At 37.6% G+C, this 22,111-nt stretch overlaps 1 protein-coding gene across 1 annotated transcript in view; it reads right to left on the bottom strand.

Moving 5' to 3' along the window:
- Nucleotides 1-22,111, bottom strand: part of gabbr2 (gamma-aminobutyric acid (GABA) B receptor, 2) — a 237,120-nt gene that overhangs the window by 100,922 nt on the left and 114,087 nt on the right. Inside the window, exons 3-4 of the mRNA XM_066715759.1 lie at nt 17,712-17,882; nt 893-994 (exon numbers count right to left, since the gene is read on the bottom strand). Of these exons, the coding sequence (XP_066571856.1) occupies nt 893-994; nt 17,712-17,882 (273 nt within the window). The remainder of the gene's footprint in view (nt 1-892; nt 995-17,711; nt 17,883-22,111) is intronic.

Raw genomic sequence — 22,111 nt, 5'->3', positions numbered from 1 at the left:
TCAAGTCTTTATGAACATCCCCTGAACTCAATGAGTTACAGCGGCATAAGAGTCTAGGAGATTACCATGATAGTATTATTTTGAATAATCTGCTTTTGAAAAGTAGAGACTGCAACTGTAATGATAAACAGTGTGTGTGTACTATACATATATGGAAAGATAGATGGATAGATTCATATAAATAAAAACTCAGGGGGGCACGCTGAGTTATCAAGCTGGCTTTTGTAGGGAACAGATACTTGGACAAATGTCTGTCTTTTCATTTAATCAATGGATCAGACTGCTTTTACCTCAGACTGGGTGAGATTCATGAGCAGCTATCGCACAGTGAATAACATCAGTAACCATAATTAAACACAGCCATTTTGCCAATCTGCATCCCAGTAACATCAATGTCATATTCCTTTAGAGTTTCTGATGCCTGTCTCATGTATTTTGTTACCCTGTATAAAAAACAGATGGATGGATGAAATTAAATGTGAAAATTACCACCTGTCTATTTAACAAGGCAGCAAGAATCCAGGATACAAAATGTATCTCTCAAGGGCAGATAGTCAGACTTTGACACATCTTTATGTTCCATGTTAGAATGTAAAAAATAATTCAAACCCACTTACCTGGAATATTGAAAACAACTAGATACACAGGTATGGCAATAACCTCTCGATTTCAATGTTTTTACTGTTCCCGTTCTATGGCAGCAAAATGTAATTCAGATTAGTCTAAACATTCACACTGAGCTGTAGATATTCCTATTTATTTATGCTCCTTTTTAGCTGTAGAGCCCAATATTGTTAATTCATTTGTCAAAATAAGTACTTAACCAGATTGACAGGCTCACCATATATACAATGACTTTAAAAAGTGACACCTTTGTAGTAAATCTGCTTACCTTCAGCTTTTTCACATTGATACAGGGATCATTGGAGAAACTCTCCGTGTCTGCGATTTGAATATCTGCCTTCTCCAGTTCGCTGGTCAGATCGTTTCTCACCTGTTGAAAATGGAGAGAGAAACTGTTGAGGAAATTGATACTTTAAGTGCTCAGGAGGGAAATGTCTAACTTGGTCAAACACCAATCTCATTTCCTGCAGAAATACATACTGATTAATGTCCCAACTTTCTCCAAGGGCTCCCCTCTACCTGATTCCAAAATCATCTCTCTGTGCGTCCGTGGTATGAATCCAGTTACCAGCGCATCTATCATTGGAGCCAATGTGCATGAGGACCAGCAGGGGATGTGACAGGGTACACTGATGTCTGCATTAATTTACTGTCAATTATCCAGCAGTCATGGCAACAGTCAACTTCATTATGGTCAATTAATGCGTTTATCATTTATTTCAGCTTATAAAACCGTAAATTCATTAATTCATAACTATGGTAAGGATCTTCACTGCAATTCAATGACAACTGGCCTCCACACAACCATCAATCTCAGGTGGCACAATATTCCTATAACTAGAGATATTCTACAGATTTGCTGAAAGGCAGAAAGTGCATTTAAATACATTGACCTAATGTGGAAAGTCCTCCATTAATTCTTCAACTTAACATAACATCATGAAAAAGCAGCAGTCCAGTTTTATAGTAATGTATTCATGATTTAACATGACTAGCATGTGCTTTAAAGCTGTTTCATGCAAAACGCTAAATTATATTTGCAGTGAGTTGGTTTCCTAAGAGCAACTAAGTAGTACTTTTCCTAAGAGTTAGTATCCAATGAGCAACAATATATCGAGATATCAGAAATAGTATAAACTCAGAGTGATTGTGAATTATTTGTCTGATATGAAACACAATTATTGATTATGTGAATAAGTTAACAGGGATTCTCACTCTTTGCTGACATCTACCACGAGGACAAAAATTGTCAGATTTTTTAGATTGCTTTTCCGGATAAATGAATCAGAATCATGAACATTGGTGAACATGCCGGAAAGCATACACCAGATTGTCTTCAACCAAACAACTGCGAAAAGGATCATGGGAGTCTTGTCAGTCAGTGACCTAGGCACTGGATGCCATTCTAAAGTGTTACTTTATATTATTATTTACAGAAACATTATTTAATAGCATTGCAGCTTCAGCCTGCAGAGTACTGATCCATATGCTGAAATGGAAATTAACTTTTAAATTAGAATACACACATTTGAAGTATCTGGACTTCATACAACTGAAAAATGGGACACTGGAATGATAGAATGCTCCCAAATTAATATTATACAGATCAGCTATAAAGCAGATCCTGCTGAAGTACTCATAATTGGCTCTGCTCACTGTAACAGGTGCCCAATAAGCCGAATCTGCTTGTAAATTTGGTTAAGAAACACTTTAGACTGAATATCATGATCTGCCACTATTCAGAGTTTACACTGGCAGAGTGCCTTGAAAGAATTCACTACAGAATTCTGTCAAAGGTCCACAATCCAAAGCTTCCCTACTAGAGTATCATGGCGCAGTATGAAATACAATCTGCAATGCATGATCATTTCCACCTCTTCAAAGCTTTTGAGTGGGATGGTGCTGAGGTTGGGTACATAATAGCTTCTTTGTTTGCCTACTTTGTTTCTCTTATTGTTTGTTATACAAGAACTAGAAAGTGTGTCTGTGCATTGAAATCTGACGTTGTAATTTCTAAACCAATAAAGATGCATCCTAATGACTTAATTTGATCAACTTACATGCAGTACAATAACAAAATAAGCCCTCTTCAAGCAATCATGTGTTTGTAATTGCAATGCTATCTGAAGAGAAAGTAGAGTAGGTTATAATCTTAAGGCAGTTTACTTTATGCCAGTCACATAGAAACAAATTACATTAAAAAGGTAACTTTTTATTTCAGCTCATCAGAAAAAAAAGCAGACGATTGGTAGTGTAAATTAACCATTTCAAAATCTGACATAATCAATCCACAGTTATATCTTTACTTAAAATTCAATGTTGCCAGTTTTATCAGCTGATTGACACTGGAAATAAACAATGACTGCCCACGCACCAAGAGTGCAACATCACCTTCATATTACAAGGGCTTCTCCTACAATGTCATTATTCTCCTCTGCTTTTATGCCGCAGATAAGTACTCTGCATGCATTTTATAGCTTTCAATTACATATACATCTGAGTTATATTCAGCACAGGTAGGCAACATAAGCTTGAATTAAAGCAATTCTCAAAAATATACTCACTTTTCTCAGTTGGCCTGGTATCATGTTATGATATGACAATTAGATGCATCAATACATGTATGCTTGAAAACAATTGCAGACGTCTACACAAATGTAATTGCTTCCTTTCATAAAATTACCCTCTACTTACTGTAGTGAGAGCACATCTGACACACACTGTTTTCCTTTAATCCTCCACTCCACTCCACTCCTTGCATGTTTTGCATTATTCTATGTTTACAATCATGCCATACACAGAAGTGTATTGCATATGTCAGCCTTTGAAATAATTTGAGCTGTGCAGAGTAAGGTAAGCTAATGAACAGTCCTAATCATCTTCCATGCATACCTACTATGATAAGTTAATCACTTGGGTTAATTGGGTTTTGGTCTCAATAGATTTTCAGCAACACTTTTGCTGTCATTACTCTCAATTAGCCTGGTATTTTCTTCCTGCTAAAGCACACTTATACATTAATGCACAAAGCATTCAAATCCCTTCACCACACAGAACTCTCAACATGTTGACAACAGGGCAGGCTCACTAAATCAATAAAACCAGGTCTTGCTTTTTAAAGGATGATCACTGACACGGTTCTGACAAGGTCTTCTTATTCTGTGGTGAAGTTCAGAAATATAATATAACACAGATAAATGGTCTACCTGGACTAAGAAGACAGCATTTAACTTTAAACAAAAATGGATAATGTCTTCTTTTTCTTAAATAGTTCTATAAATGGTAATATTATTGAATACAAACTTCAGAATATACACATCATAATATGAATTATGGACCAATATCAAAAAGCCTTAGGAGCCCGATCACATGATCACATGAAAGTCAGTTTCTTGTGCCTGACGGGTCAATTGCATTGTGTAGCATGGTCTACTGCTTTTTCTACAGCGCAGAGGCAATGTATCAATCTGTGACCAAAATTTCACACTGGCCTGCTGTATCACCATAATATTATTGAGGACCTATGGGTTGACTTGGGTAGACAAGTATGTCAGTGTCAACCACCACTAAATGAAGTTGAAAATGTGTCAATGGTAGATTATTCCTGTAGTCTGTCTGCAATGTCTCTGCGTATATAAATGCCTCACCACCTGCAAGCTTGTGTTTGATTGAATGGTGGACACACCAGCTAATGATCTTTATATAGATGTACCTGACTTGAATGAACGTCACACTGCATGCCCGAGGAGTGTGTTGGAAAGTGTGCATGGTAGAGTAGGTACCAGGAAGAGTCATGGAGAAGGAGACTGGACTGCTAAGAAATGTTCTTCAACATCTCATGGGATCCATGCTGCTGTACTGTCATTAGGTTACTTCGGGGGCCAACATCAAATTAAGACATTTCTAGATTTGTGAGAATATAATCTAGTGTAATTAATTGTAGAAACCCACACACACACACCAACATGTACACAAACATAACACACACATCTTTCTGGTGCCGTCACTCACATTGGAATGACTGCTAAAAATATAAATATTCTGTTTTAGGAAGTATTGTTAATGAAATTCAAATAAGGTAACAGTTTTGGTGGTGTTATGTAAACATTACTTAGTGTATTGCAGCTCTGAAAGGATATTACGCTAATGCAGTCCTATTTATAGTCATGTTTTGACTCAGGGTAACTTGACTGATGAGACAATCAAATGAATGTTTCCAGCATCAGGAAGCAAGAGAGAGGGGGGGAAACAGTTCCTCTGGCACCAAAACTAGAGTGATTGTAAATTTATTGAAATTAGACTGTTAGCTTGAAAAGAGGACAGACTAAATTAATCTGTAACTCAGGACAAACTAAGTCCCAGACGCATCGACCTTAAACCCATGCAATTATGACTCGCCTTCTAACCTTGTAATCTTAACAATGCAGTAAAGCATGAGAATTTTCTCCATTTTGTATCTGCAGTCATTTCCTGAGGCCTAAAACCTAAAACAGCTGTAACTAGAGTGTGATTGGCCAAGGGGCTTGGGAAGAAGAACCTCTTAGATGAGTAACTAACTGGTAATAATGTAGCTGATATGTTATGATGTTGATAATAAGCAGTAGGCTATCACTTAACCAACAAAGAAAAATGTTAAACAATATGTTTACTGCCAGACAGTGGCCTGCCTTTCCTTACAGACATTTTTCAGCATAAATCTGCCAATGTTGTACTTTAGCTAAATGCCTCCTTTAAGGAACCTTAAAAGGTATTCCTTTCCAAAGTAATGAAAGGGTAATGTTTCTTTTGATCAACAAGCTAGAGTTTCTTTCTCTCTGTTTTTTAAGAGGAAGATGGCGATTTGAACTTCGGTCTTCAGCGTACTTCACAGTAAAAAGGCATCTAGTATTAATGCCCATGTTCTGATTGTTTCTACCTTGTTGGAGATCCAAGTGAAAGTCAGATACACTTTAAAATGGAGGAACACTGGGAAGCATCATAAACAAGAGTCTGTTTCCCTCCACCACTTAATATTTTATGATCTAATAATGGACTTGCCTAGAAACTTCCTGGTTTACAAAATCTCATATGCTGTTAAACTACTTCATGGAAGACAATAGGCAGCATACTAATGTAGTTGGGGGGGTGGAACATCACATTGCATTTGTGACCAAAAACACAGCATCTATTATTAATGTATTTTATGTAGAATATCGTTTGTAGAATTGGTAATATAAAGTGATTGATTTAGTAATATTAGTATGTCTGTTGAATACTATGAAATACACTGCAAATAAAATGTATTTAACAGAGCAGTCTCAATCAATAGTTTAACAATTATGTGCAGGACCTACAACTCAAATCATGAAATCAATACAGAAACTGCGGAAATAACAAAACATTTCATAGGTTAAACACATCTACTTCCACGAAAATCATGTTACATGTATCTTTAGATAACAGTCAATCTTTTTACAGCATTTTAAAAATAATGTTGATGTAATGTTGATGTAGAATGACCCAATCACTGATGAGGAAATGTGCATTTTGCCTACCACCTACCTGTGTTTATTATCGGATATTATGAGCTACATGATTTGTTTTGAAGTTGATTCTAATAATTAACAGTGGGCTAAAATGTGTACACCTTTCACACATGGTTTGCTTGATTTCATTCATTTATAAGCAGTAGGGGATGCGCTCAAACTCTGTTGTGTAATCAGCAACATGCACAACATGCCAGGTTTTTTGTTAAGAGTCATAAACCTTCCCAGAACAAGTCCGGAGTGCTGGGTGACAGGTATTCAGCAAGCTCAGTGATATTTGTGAGCTTTTTCAGAAAAGTTTTGCCAAGTTAAAAAGCAAAACAACAACATCATCATCAACAATATCATCAAATATCGGGGGAGACGATTGTGCAAATGAGATTTGACAAATATTAAAATGAAATGTACTAAAGCTGAAAGGTTTTAACTATTGCAATCACTAAAAAACAAGATACAAGAAAGCCTGAACTGCACACAGAGTATGCTCCTCATGTTGTCCAATGGGAGTCAGTCCCATCTGTACGAGCTGCATTTGCTGGCAGCTTTTTCTTTCTCTGCTTCTTAATGTCATGTCATCTATTTTTAATGACCCACAGTTCTTTTGGTGTCTCCTGTATCTGATATTGGGATCCATATCGATTATTTTGGCCAGCGGATGCGTTTCTGGATTGCAGATACATTGTGTACTTAAAAATCTCTCCTGCCCTCCCCTGCACTGTGAGAGGCAGACTGTAGTCCTGGTGAGGCAGTTTGAGACATTGATCCCCAAACAGTGTTATAGGATACACACACCCAGATAAACACAAGTCAGCAAACCTCATGTACTGCTTATCTCACTAAGGTGTTGCAACAGATTATTTAAATAAATACAGTGCTGCTCTGTTCATTACCATATCTTCTCTAAGTACATATGACAAAATGTTAACATATGTACACTAAGTACATGAGAAAAAAAGTCAACAGAAACACATATTGCGGTTCGTTTGCACTGAAACTGCCCTATAGCTAAAAATAACCCAAATAAATCTAATATTATTTCACAGCCTATACGGTTCCAGATCACCTATTTGAACAAGACAGAGACACCCTGCTTTGACAAAGGGATTATGCAATATTAAGTACTTTGCAATGGCATTTGTTTTGGAGAGTGCCAGCCATTCCAGATGCTGATCTTAAGACGGCTGTGATGTGAATAGGTCAGGGCAGATGGAGAGCAGAATCAAATATTTCAAAGTATGCTCTTAATAAATGGATTTAATTTTGCAGAACAGTTCTAGTCATTCTAATCTTTAGTCATAAAAAATAGGATTTCATCTTAATCTGCTAGCCTGCATGCCAAATTCTGATACAAAAAATAACTTAATCCACTTATTGATAGACACTTAAAACGAACATATGATTTTTGCAGCTGTGTCAGATTTCACACGTGGAAATGGCATAGTTTTAAATGCTTGAAGATGTACCTTCGGAGCACGAAAGCAGCTCTCGGTAGCACACCAAATGCTTTCGATGCTGGAAACTGTTAAAGGTGGTTCATTTTACTGCCCGTGTGATAGTGATATCATGTATGTAACAATTAAATAAATACACAAGCCACAAACCTATTAAATATACCAAAGAGTCTCCTTGTATGTGAATTTCAAGACAATCAAGAGTAACTCAGAAACGCATCGCTCAAAACAGGAGCAGCTGTGTTATCCAATAAGAAACATTTCTGTAATTTGAGTCACATCTGTTACATGTCACAATATTAAATATGTTTGCCGGATGAATGTATCATGATATTGTTACTAACACAACTTTCTTTTTTCTTTTTCCCAGACGTCTCTCTGATTTTGCATTGTAGTTCCAGGACTTCTACTGAGATTTTCTTGATAGATGGAATGGCGTGCATGGGCAAGGCCAAGCATGCTCAAAGTTCAGATTCATGGCATAACAGATTTACCAAACTTCTAACCACTAGCTGGCTGTTTAATTCATAGCATAAGGTTAAGCAACACAGACATTTTTATTAATTTTGTAGTTTTGTTTTTTCCAACAGCCATCAGACATTAAGAGCAAGCTTCATCACACAAGCAGAAGGCCAGAGTATAAACACTACTGTATACATTTTAAAAGGATTAATGAAGGTCCATAAATGGAAAATCTTAAACACATTAAACTGAGAGGTTATAAATCATAAAGGAAGAGCCACGACTATACACACAATGTTTGCTGTTCCGGTATTGACACTGGCATTCACTAGCTGGTCTTTATGAATATTATAATGAATAACAGTGGCTGTGCACACACCTGGTAGAGCCGCTACTTCTGAGCTCATATATCATCTCTCTCCTCCTGTCTCCAGCTGTTTACTCTCTCAGCCCACATGCATGCCTGCTCCAGCACACACGGCAGCCTTGCAGCATGTGGGAAAGTGGAAGTTTGCTCTGCGCAATTTACTGATTTAGTTTTGATAACAGCCTAATGATTAAATGGTACCAGGCTCATTAGGGGGTTCAATATTTGCCAAATTCTCAGAGTCTCCAAAGAGACAAAAACATCACTAATTGAAAACAACAGTGTTCAGGAAACAGCGGGAAATGGAGATGGGGTGTGTGAAATTGCTGATTGAGGTTTTTTTCTTTGTTGTAATGCTTTATTATCTAGAACATTGAGGAGCAGAACTCCATTACCTTCTTTGCTCCAAATGCACCTGTTGCAAATGCCTTTTTGATTAAAATTAATATCTATCCAAAGTGATAATATTACAGGAAAAATTTACTTCTACCGAGCTAAGTATATTAATTCAAATCTATTTGAATTAATCTCTATGTTAAAAACATTTTCTATGCAGATTTTAAAGTTGCTAGAAAACCCAGAAACAGCCACAGAACAAGCAGAGAAAAGTTCCTGTAGCTGTTTATATCCTGCCTTTTTGTACAGAATATTAAATGAAATGCTATTTGACAAAAATATTTACTTAAAATATATACTAGATATTAATATATACTAAAATCATGGTTTTAATGCGTCTTTCTGTGTTGTTATAGTGTACTGTATAAATAAGACACATAAATAACACTCCAGTCTAGTCAATAACATAAGTAACTTTTACAAATTAAAACTTACCAAATAATGGCAGATATCAAATTTCAGCATGTACTTCCTGAATAGTGGAATAACTGTGCAAATATCGGATGGAAATATGAAATCCTTATCTTAACCCTAGCAAAATTATTTCAAACATCTTTACTATAATTCCCCAACCACAAGCAATTTCCTAAACAATGTCCAGTCTGTAACTTATCCCATGACAGTTCCTCAAATAGAAATGCAACCATAACTTAACTGGAAATCTGTTACTGTTAATATGAAATCCTAGCCCTTTAGGGTTACCAAATAGGTTAACTAATACTAACAAATAAAATAATTAAATCCAAAATACATTTCACAGCCATCACTGTTTCAGTAGGCAGTTGCTGTTGTTAGTTCCTGTAGACTTTTGATAAGTTTGAGGAATCAAGAACCACACAAAACATATGGTTAATAAGAAATCAGGGAAATTAAAGTATAATGTTATAACTAACATGTTCATTTTAATGGACTTGCACTCTCATAAACTGCTGTATGATATCTTCAATATTATGACCATGGGTTCAGCTATGATAGCTAGTCTTGCTGATGCTTAAGTTTCTCATTTTGTGACATGCTGAAACCTGACTGCTGAGTAATGTGTGCTAAATGCTTCATTTTGACTCAATTACACTGTCAAGTCTAGTTTCAAGCACAATCATCACTGCTGTACATTTGAGTCGGTTTAAAACACTGCCACAATGTATGAAGACACCAGAAAAATAATAAAAACAAGCTCTGTAATAGGTGGTGTCTAACTCTATCCATCCATCATAATCTTAAAAACACAGTAGGTTAATTCAATTCATGGTTATGTCTGAAAAATACATTCTTAGGAACAATGATACCATATAACTGGAAGCTTTCTAACAAACCAAGTTTCATAGATACACATAGGCTATACATATAAGTACAGTACACTGGTCAATAAACAGATCTTTAATTAATATATGTGATATACCTAGTGCCATTTTGTTATCTGGATTGTGCATTTCCGTCTGTTTTGCTAACAAAATCCTACTCCAAAAGTGTTTTGTTTTTTAGATTGCTAGCTTACAAGCTTGCCAATAAAACTCTAGTAATTCAAGAGCTATAAATATGTGAAATGATCCAACAGTTTGACAAGAAGCCAAAGAAAGAATAAGGGCCCAATTACATAAGATATGTTTGAATGCTGCTAACGCAAAACGTTGCGAAAATGTTGCATCTCTTAATATCGCTGCACGACTTCTGGCTGTATTAAATCTAAATATCAGTAACTGCGAACAAGGAGGAGGCATATTGTAAGCCAAATTAACATTGAGAGATCTCAAAATGTACAGTACTGTGCAAAAGTTTTAGGCAGGTGTGAAAAAATGCTGTAAAGTAAGAATGCTTTCAAAAATAGAAATATGAATAGATTATATTTATCAATTAACTAAATGCAAAGTGAGTGAACAGAATAAAAATCTACATCAAATCCATATTTGGTGTGACCACCCTTTGCCTTCAAAACAGCATCAATTCTTCTAGATACACTTGTACAAAGTCAGGGATTTTGTAGGCATATAGTCAGGTGTATGATTAAACAATTATACCAAACAGGTGCTAATGATCATCAATTCAATATGTAGGTTGAAACATAACCATTAAGTGAAACAGAAACAGCTGTGTAGGAGGAATAAAACTGGGTGAGGAACAGCCAAACTCAGCTAGCAAGGTGAGGTCGCTGAAGACAGTTTACTGTCAAAAGTCATACACCATGGCAAGACTGAGCACAGCAACAAGACACAAGGTAGTTCTACTGCATCAGCAAGGTCTCTCCCAGGCAGACATTTCAAGGCAGACCGTGGTTTCAGATGTGCTGTCCAAGCTCTTTTGAAGAAGCACAAAGAAACGGGCAACGTTGAGGACCGTAGACGCAGTGGTCGGCCAAGGAAACTTACTGCAGCAGATGAGACGCATCATGTTACTTCCCTTCGCAATCGGAAGATGTCCAGCAGTGCCATCAGCTCAGAATTGTCAGAAAACAGTGGGACCCTGGTACTCCCATCTACTGTCTGGAGAAGTCTGGTCAGAAGTGGCCTTCACGGAAGACGTGTGGCCAGAAAGCTATACCTCCAATGTGGCAACAAGGCCAAGCAACTAAACTATGCACGAAAACACAGGAACTGGGGTGCAGAAAAATTTATTCTCCAGCATGACAACGACCCCAAACATACAGTGAAAGTCATTAAGAACTATCTTCAGCGTAAAAAAGAACAAGGAGTCCTGGAAGTGATGGTGTGGCCCCCACAGAGCCCTGATCTCAACAACATCGAGTCTGTCTGGGATTACATGAAGAGAGAGAAGCAACTGAGGCTGCCTAAATCTACAGAAGAACTGTGGTTAGTTCTCCAAGATGTTTGGGCCAACCTACCTGCTGAGTTCCTTCACAAACTGTGTAGGTGGTCACACCAAATACTGATTTGATATAGATTTTTCTTCTGTTCACTCACTTTGCATTTAGTTAATTGATAAATATAATCTATTAACGTCTATTTTTGAAAGCATTCTTACTTTACAGAATTTTTTCACAACTGCCTAAAACTTTTGCACAGTACTGTATTTCAGGTATCTTGGAATAATTTGCAGATATCTTAAAATGAATTACCGATATCTTATTTTCATGTACATTTAGAGATATCTTGAATTATAAAATATCTGAAAAGAATTTGTAGATATCTTGAAATGTTTAGAAATGTCTTGAAATAATTTGCAGATATCTTGAAATGTTAATTTGGTTTCCCATAGTGACCAGCTTTGCCGTGGTGGTTTCTGAAGCAGGCAGAGAGAAAGCTATGGCAAGCCAATCACATCAGATGTTATTGCTCTGCGGGGAACACAGTCATGAATAAAAACATTCACTGACCCGTGTTTACTATGAATATGTCAATACATCATTGTTTAAATTCAAAAATCAACTTTGAAGTTGTCTAAAATGTGTCTGCACTTGCAGAATGATTTCTTGCAAGTATTTTTACATTATTTAATAGCACTATAATGGAGCCACTACCACAGCATTGTTGTGTGAAACAAGATCTGCAAGAAGGTGGTTTGGGAAATCATTTTAGATTGGACATCACAAAGTTTAGCAGGACAGAATCCATTTGTAGTAATGATGGTGATGCCTCTGCTAGCGCTTTGCAGGCCTAACATTTTTTATTTAAATCGGGCAAAAGTGTACACTGGTATCAGAATAGTGATGGTAGTGTAATTTCCTGTTGCACAGAAATTCAGCTTCAGGGTCAGCACCTGTGATAACCTACACACGTCCCGAGAATATAACCAGCTTCCGGATCTCATTCACAAGTAGTTTTAAGATTGTGTATCTCAACACTTTTTTTCTGTGTTTCATGTCTGAAGTAATCTTTCATCTATTGAACATCTCAATGTGAAGTATTTCTCGGTATACAGGCCTTAACATACACTCACCTAAAGGATTATTAGGAACACCATACTAATACTGTGTTTGACCCCCTTTCGCCTTCAGAACTGCCTTAATTCTACGTGGCATTGATTCAACAAGGTGCTGAAAGCATTCTTTAGAAATGTTGGCCCATATTGATAGGATAGCATCTTGCAGTTGATGGAGATTTGTGGGATGCACATCCAGGGCACGAAGCTCCCGTTCCACCACATCCCAAAGATGCTCTATTGGGTTGAGATCTGGTGACTGTGGGGGCCAGTTTAGTACAGTGAACTCATTGTCATGTTCAAGAAACCAATTTGAAATGATTCGACTTTTGTGACATGGTGCATTATCCTGCTGGAAGTAGCCATCAGAGGATGGGTACATGGTGGTCATAAAGGGATGGACATGGTCAGAAACAATGCTCAGGTAGGCCGTGGCATTTAAACGATGCCCAATTGGCACTAAGGGGCCTAAAGTGTGCCAAGAAAACATCCCCCACACCATTACACCACCACCACCAGCCTGCACAGTGGTAACAAGGCATGATGGATCCATGTTCTCATTCTGTTTACGCCAAATTCTGACTCTACCATCTGAATGTCTCAACAGAAATCGAGACTCATCAGACCAGGCAACATTTTTCCAGTCTTCAACTGTCCAATTTTGGTGAGCTTGTGCAAATTGTAGCCTCTTTTTCCTATTTGTAGTGGAGATGAGTGGTACCCGGTGGGGTCTTCTGCTGTTGTAGCCCATCCGCCTCAAGGTTGTACGTGTTGTGGCTTCACAAATGCTTTGCTGCATACCTCGGTTGTAACGAGTGGTTATTTCAGTCAAAGTTGCTCTTCTATCAGCTTGAATCAGTCGGCCCATTCTCCTCTGACCTCTAGCATCAACAAGGCATTTTCGCCCACAGGACTGCCGCATACTGGATGTTTTTCCCTTTTCACACCATTCTTTGTAAACCCTAGAAATGGTTGTGCGTGAAAATCCCAGTAACTGAGCAGATTGTGAAATACTCAGACCGGCCCGTCTGGCACCAACAACCATGCCACGCTCAAAATTGCTTAAATCACCTTTCTTTCCCATTCAGACATTCAGTTTGGAGTTCAGGAGATTGTCTTGACCAGGACCACACCCCTAAATGCATTGAAGCAACTGCCATGTGATTGGTTGGTTAGATAATTGCATTAATGAGAAATTGAACAGCTGTTCCTAATAATCCTTTAGGTGAGTGTATGATGTAATATGACAGAAAATAGTTTTTCAGAGAGGTCAACCCTCTTTAAAATGTATAAATGTAAACAATAGTCTAAATATTCACAGTCATGCAACAAATAAATAATGAAATTATAAGTTAGATATCATATAAATAATTGTATTTCTTATTGAGTAATTAAATGTGATTTATAGAAAGGTTATATTAAAGTAATAATAGACAACAAATAAACTAGCTAGCAGGAAACTATTATCCTAAACGTCACAAGACATACCAGTGGTCATGGGGCCTCTTTACAAAAATCATACATGACCTGTAATGGGCTTATCGCATTATCCCTTTTTGCTATACAGTCGATTTACAAATATTACATAAGGATAATACTGAGAAAGAAAGAGAAAAAAAAACTTCTATCTGCTTCTCTTGCTGGAAGGGTACATTCCTAAGAAACCCCATCTCATGAATTAAGCATGAGACACACTGCCTGACACAAAACCACTGTCACAATACGCTCTGTGAATACATCACTGAGGAAAATTAAAAATACATATCCCTGAGATGGAGCATAGCAGGGATGTCAGTGCGTGTCAATAGACAGAGTGGACATGGACATATGAGATTCAGAGTTAATGGTTGATTATGTCTGAAAATTCAGTCTGTAAGGCAAATAAGAGGAAAATATTACATCCATTATCAACAGGCTGCGTTCTATATAAGCCAGGATCATGTTGCCAATAATCGTAATACTAGTCTGCAGCACTTGCCAGAGTGGACCAACAGGACCATGTTTTTGTGATGCCACGTCTTTATATATGTAGCTGAAAGTTGCAGTTGTAGGTCAATGTGACAGGAGACATAGGTTTCAGAGGCAGTGTCATTAGCCCCTGCATCATTAAGTATCAGCTATGGCCGACCAACCACCAGCCGGTCACAAGCCCACCTGAAACTCACAAAAGAAGCCTTGCTTGTTAATTTGCTGTAGCTCAGAGCAGCACAGCCTTGTGGGGGGGCAGTGGCTGAAACAAACAATGGGGCACTTCGCTCCGAGGGGGGCGGGAGGGTGGGGGTGCTGACTAAGTGCAGTCCGGGGGGGGGGGTTCTGACGAAATGTGGTCCAACTACCCGGTTGCGGATCGCAGCACGGATTGTGGGAGTGGGGGGATCGAGACAAATGGGACACTTCAGGAAAAAAGGGCCGGAGAATGAAAAGGGGCAGTGGCTCGTGCCACCCCAGCCCCCCCTCTGCACGTCCCTGGTTCAGAGGACACACCGAAATGAGTGCATTCACTTTTTCCCTTTTAGCTAAAGCTACAATTAAAGCTCTTCCTGCACATTACATCAGTTAGTTAGTATAAGCCAGTGGCATCAAAACATTCATGTTCGATTTTCATGAAGGGCACTTCATCTCCAATTGGTTTTGTTTGTGTGCCTGCCTATTAAACTATTTTGGTATTTTCTGCATTTTTTGTTTGTTTAATCATTACATAAAATACAGTTATTAATCTGAGACTGTATGCTTATCAGACTGGCGATCTCACAAGCAGGGTGCTTGGTAAGCGTACAATCTCAGACCATGTTCAAAGTCCTGTGTTCAAAGAACCATTCATCTGCAACGGTCCTTCCTCACTACTGCAATGCAGTGTGGTTTTCTCCTGCTGATTTATAGTATATTGTAAACCACTGGTTCTCAACAGCTGGTCTGCAGTAAGCTTCTTATCTGGTTCAAGAGACAAATGGCCAATTACACACATATACATGATAAAGAACACTGTGTATTCTTGAACCATACTGTACATAAACAGGGAAACGTATGAGTGGGGTTAGTGCTACATAATAAGGATTAAATATTATATGAAAGCAACTACATGCTTACTCTTTCTACACCAGCATATTTGGGTTGGGGGATAGCAATCCATTCTTGACACAGAATCTGTTGGGGATTCCCAGGTAAAGGTTTATGCATTGATGTTTGGGTTCAATCCCCAGGTGGGGTTGGGGTTAGGGTGGAGTGCACTGCTGTTGTACCCTTGAGCAAAGTACCGTACCTAAATTGCTCCAGTAAATGCCAAGGGTGTCTGCTAAGAAATCGGGTAATAATAATATATAATGATACATATAAAAATGCCATTCCCCACACATACATTCACTTTATTCTAGCAATTGATAGCAGTTTCTTCAATTCTCATTTAACAAACCTATACACATGAGGGTAAAATGCTACTCCATTTATACATGAATGTGCTAACTTTGCTTAACAAATTGTTTTATGCTAATTTACAACCAATGATAATGTTCAGCAACTCTCATGGTAATAATTAATCTTGTCTCTCTATCTGTCTGTGTCTCTCTCTCTAGATTTCTCTTACTGGCACGAAGTGGCTATTCTGCTCACTGTACCATAAATAAAAAACAAAAGGATACAATTCAGGGGTCTTGCAGTGAACATTGACCTAGCTTGTTAGTCTGTATGTGGAAATGTTTAAATAAGTAATACAAAAACCTCATATGACACCTTTCACAGCACATAATGAATTATTATGGAAAACCTAAACATTTACTAGCACAATCTGCATGCTGTTCACTCAAACCCAGGCATAAGGGATCCAATGGCAATGATCAATGTCTCACACTTGTATGTATTACTGCTCATTGCCCCTGAGGGAGACAGTACACTGACAGTTTTTGGTGTAAGGATGTTGAACCACTTTGATAAAAGGTCAAGTCCTTGAGCAATGCAAACTCTATGCTGTCTTCTGTCCTGGTGTCTATGGTATAAAGCATAGTTTGGTATGGTATCACAACCCAGAAATGCCTGGGATGCTTGGACTCTTGTGGGGAAGATCCTTCATCTATCTGTACCCCTTGAGTGAACATTTCACCTCACCATCTCTTGCCGAGTGCTCTCTGCCCATCGCTCTCTATGGATACAGCACATTCCTGTGTGGTTGACTCTATTCCCTGCTTGGGCTGCCTCACTCTTTGTTCTAGTTCTTCTTGATCTCGTAGCTGCCTCTGACATGGTGAGCCCTCTGACTCTCCTCTTGATGGCTTTGCGGGCACCTCTCTTTCCTGGTTTTCTTCTGACCCCTCTCAGACCCCTCTTCCAGGTCCTCTTGTGTGTGGCTCTCTATCTTTACCTGAGCCTCTCTCTCTCAGTGCCAAAGCATCAGTGCTGCATTCCATCTCCCGAGCCTCCTTCTATCTTATGCCATGTCTATGCTGATGATGCTCTGATTTTTATCTCGTTCCCCTTCTCATATTTCTACCTATACACGCAACTAATTCCCAGCCATCTTCCTCCGATTTCAACTGAAACTCAGTCATCCCAAGTCTGACTTCCTTCGTCTTCCTCCTTTTTTGACCTTTTTATCTTTTTCCTTGACTTGTTCCCTTCCTCCTTTCACCAATACTGTGGTGTCACCTTCAATCCCTCTTCCCACCTGCTCATAGCTCATCCTTCCTGTTAATTCCTAGAGTAACTTCTAAAGAATCTGAAATTTCTTCACTGTATATTCTGCTCTTCTCCTACCCTAGTTTTTTTAAAACCAAGATTAGTCTGCTTCAATTCTCTCCTTGAAGGCCTGTCTGATTCTGTAATCCACCATTCACAACTCTAGGCATCATCTAATTTTCTCTCCATCTCACTGCTCCCACTCAACTAATGTTGGATGGCTGGCAATCCTCTGTTCTAGGTTTTTGTCCTGGTTTCCGGCTGCTATCTTCCTATCTCTCTGCATCCTCCAGTCTGTTGTCTATGATCAAACTACAATTCGTTGGGCAGGGGGAAGTGTAGTCTTACCTCAGAGAACCTCTGCACATCCTGGGTCAGTGTTCCCACTCTTCTCCAGTTAAAGTGACTTAGGAATTTGACCACTGCTGGGTTCACTGCATTGTCTGATGGGACCGTTCGGAAGAAGTTAGGGTATTTTTTTTTGTCTGCAAGAACCGGTGTTGTTGCAGCAAATGACAGCTGAAAAACAAAAGAAGAACAATATTTAAATAAAATTAATTGTATATTCGAATTACTGTTAAAACATTCAGTTATATTTCATTCACAGTTCTTGCTAATAATACGTACCATGCTAAATTAACCAAGCATGTCCTTGCATTGTGTTTACACCCATTTCAAATATGGTATACTACATTTATTTCAGAGCGGATGTTATTGTATGTAAGTTAACTAGATATGACTCTTGGATTAATGATGAATGTTACATTAACTTTATCAGATAACAACAGAAAATTGCAACGGGAGACTTGTGAAAATGATACAGTTTTGTAGGTGACGAAAATATCATGCAGTCAACAGCAGAAAGACGTGCAGAAAAAGAGTGACAGAACCTCATCAACCATTTTAGCATTTTCTTTGTTTGCCTGCTTTAGATTACCAACAAGGTATGATTTACAGTCATGCATTCTAATATTTTCCTTTGAATTAGGATGGTGATTTTGTGAGAGTAACCAAGAGAAACTGCATTGTTCCACAACAAAAAAACATGCAAACATCTTGAATTGTATCTGCAGAGCTTATGGATATTCAAAACCAAAATGCGTCATGGGCTAACTTAGCTTAAGTTGCCAACAGTGGCATCACTTAATAAATTATACTCTTAATAATATAAATATTACATTTCAATGCTGTCAGTAAGTAATGTTTTATTCAGAGAAATCAAAAGGCATTACATTTTACACAAATTCACATATTTTGAGTTAGCAGTTTAGTGTGTATCTGGTACGAGAGTCAAATCTCATCTTTTTTAGTTAATGTAAAATTGTTGGTCACCTCTTAAAGGCTTTGTTTAAATATATGGGACTTATGTTTTTTATTCCACAACTAGAAGGATATACAGACATATATCATCATTATTTTATTACCTCTATCTTGTTTCAGATTGGGGAGGAAGTTGCAAGCCTGGAAAAGTACAGTTTTAAAAGCTTTTTGACTGATTCAAGAGGATGCATAGCGAAATAAAAGCAGTACAAATATTCCAGAGATAAAATTATGTTCTTGTATATTTAATTTGGTAGTGAGGTAAAGCCTTTGTGTCCTGTATTGATTCCCACTGCCGCTTCAAACGTCTATCCTCTCAAACCATAACATCGGCCTAAAAGTAATTAAACATGAGCAGGAGCATGACTTAAGGATATACAAATACATTAATTGACCTATATAATTACAATGCAGAGCTATAGTTGTGGACTGTTGGGATTATGGTTTCTTAAATTCGGAGCTTAGATCTCACACAGCAGCACTGGAAGGAAGGTTTCAATGCCATATTTTTAGATTAGATATCTGGATTAAAACGCATGACAGCATTACAAGGTGAAAAGTGTAAAGTGTTCCTTTGAAAGCACACTTGAAAGCATTGTGTCATCTCATGTCAGCATGGGTGCCAACACGTCTAAAGGTGGAGTATTACTTACACATTAATCCTCCCTGTTTTAGGAAAGCTTTGAATCCTGATTCTTACTGCATATTTATGCCTTTTTTCATACAGAGGTGAATTACACAAATTGCAAATAAAATGTTCAGACTCTGCCACTTTAAACCTTCATATAAGCTCTGATTTTCATGAAGGGTTAACCAGGTTTTAAATATGCATCTCATAAAAATAAATCATGTATAATCCTTATTTATATTAATATACTCTAAGCAGACTTTCTTCGCTCATATTTCAAGCTATTTTAAGCTGTTCTTGATTCTACTGTGCATTTTGGATGGCTTTCGAGTTTAATTTAAGTGACGAAAAAGGTACCCAGAAATGTGCAACAATGAGAGGACGTCTGGATACATGTTAGTGTATTTCATTCAAGGGTTAGAGCTAAGAGTGGATTTCGGATGTGGGTTAGGGGTTTGGGTTAGGATTCGGCATGGCTTCTGTTGAAAAGCTGAATGACAGGAAGAGAAAGAGATTTAGCATTAAACTGCCTTGAGAAATACATCAGCATTTTTGAGTGATTTATGAAAACAGTGAGGGATGTCAGCTTGTTCTTATTGTTGAGGAATGTTGGTTTCATATATTTATTGTAACTGTAAGAACCTACAACTGAAAACAAAAATGGTGCAGTGGAATTGAATCACATGCTGCAGTGGAACTAAAGCCTGGGGATTTAACAGTGTTTTCTTTTTTGCAATTTTTTTTTGTATATAATCCTGTCAATTGTACTTAGGCACTGTCCAGAGCAGCATACAGTTTGAATCTAGCTGCTTAGGCTTTGATCTTCTGTGCTAACCTATTTAAATTGGGCTTATTAGACAAATGTTCCTACTAATTTGATGATGTAACTCATGCTCATCCTTAGTTGTTTAGTTCAACAGCTGAGAGACTGTGAAGCACTTCCTAATTCCTGATCTGCTACAATCCACTGGCATGTAAGTAGTCTGTTCTTCAAGGAGAGCTTGCCGGACACATTTTAGGAGTCCGTATTCTGATGCTGATGTCAAATGTATACATTTTACCACTTGTGTGTTCCGGTTATTTTATTTCTCACACACTGTGCGTCTCTTCTGCATGTTTCTCTTTTCTTGATTTTATGCACTGTGCTTTATTATTTGCCATTGTAAGTGTTCTCAGAAAACGGATTTATGGAATTGATTCTCAGATTGTAAAAAAAATACAGATGCTAGAAATGATCCATCTCACTAGGGGCATGGATTAACCTTATCTCTTTGACATTGTGGTTTTATGGATTATTCCTTGCTTCTACTATGTATCACTGATTTTCTAATGATCTTCATTGAGAGTTTTTGAATTTTGAGCTGAAGTGAAGGGGGAATTTATTTTCACATATCAAAGGAATAATGTTAAGACGTGTAACTCTCATGTTAAGGTACATTCCCAGTGTCTTTTGTATATTTATTTAGAAGCATGATGGCAATTATTTTGAGTTTCACCAATTATAAATCAATTATAGATTAGCAATAGATAATATCAGACAATTTCACGTCTGATATACCGATTAGGACACTGATGGCTGATAAACATGAAAGTCTTCGTTTAAGGGGTGAAGAAATGACAAGCACATGACCAATACAGGAATTCTGTTTATAAGGTCACAGTGGTTTAGAATGAGCCAATGATATAACTCCTTATCAAAACAGCTGAATAAACCAATTAAATTTAATGGTGCTGAGTCAAGTTCTGTGTCTTGTTCTTCACCTCAGGTATACAGTGGGGGAAAAAAGTATTTGATCCCCTGTTGATTTTGTACGTTTTCCCACTGACAAAGAAATGATCAGTCTATAATTTTAATGGTAGGTGTATTTTAACAGTGAGAGACAGAATAACAACAAAAAAATCCTTTTTTCCCTCACTGTACATGTTACCTTGAGTATGAAAAATTGGTCTTTTTAAATTTGTAAAAGCTTCAGTCTGCATTCAACAGCTTTGTCTTAACCAAAAACTGTCCAAATATGTTTCATGTTTGCCATGGTGTTTCTTGTAGTAAAGATGGAGTCTATGGAGTCTAGCTTAATTCATTATCAGAATTCTTATATTTTCATGCTGGTCACAGATTTAATGAGTTTTACCATCTTGTAAATCCCCCCATGGACTGTAATGCCATGTAACTCCTAGCTGTCACTCAGTAAAGAACAATAAGTAGTTGTTCAAATCAGCTAAGGGAATTGGATACTAAATGGATTAGTACCTCCAATTTAGTTTTTGTACTAATAACAGAAATGCCATTATCTTGCTAAAGTAGAATCCTACGTTCCTCATGAGACTAAATGGGACAACTTTTCACTTGGCACTTTAATCTGTTTACACTGAAAAGGAACGGGTTGTTGAGTATCTACAACTATGGTTTCATGGGGGATGGCTGGTAGGTTTAGGTTTCCAAAGTTTGCAGATTCTTTAGGCTGCAAAAGGTTTTAATATACAAAAGATGGAAACATAAACAAAGGGATGCAGAGGGACCTTTTCTGACATTCCTTAAACAGCAGCTGTGCCAACTGAGAGAAACACCTGGCCTGAGTGTCCAAGTTTTATTTATCTTATTATTGTTTGCATGTAGGATTTGCCTTGTAGGCAATAAAAAAGGTTAAATACTAGTCATGCATCATCAAATTACAAGTAATGTCCATGAAGCTGTCAGCTTGTTTGACATACCTTCATTGGCACAAGTTTTAGACTAACTTAAAAATAAAGCACATTGGGTAATCAAAGAGTAGTGCCAATGTAGGGTCTGTGAAACAGT

The sequence above is a fragment of the Amia ocellicauda genome, chromosome 10, assembly GCF_036373705.1.
Source record: "Amia ocellicauda isolate fAmiCal2 chromosome 10, fAmiCal2.hap1, whole genome shotgun sequence".
Lineage (NCBI taxonomy): Eukaryota > Metazoa > Chordata > Actinopteri > Amiiformes > Amiidae > Amia > Amia ocellicauda.
The sequence above is the reverse complement of the archived record's forward strand: the minus strand, read 5'-3'. Positions and strand labels throughout refer to the sequence as shown.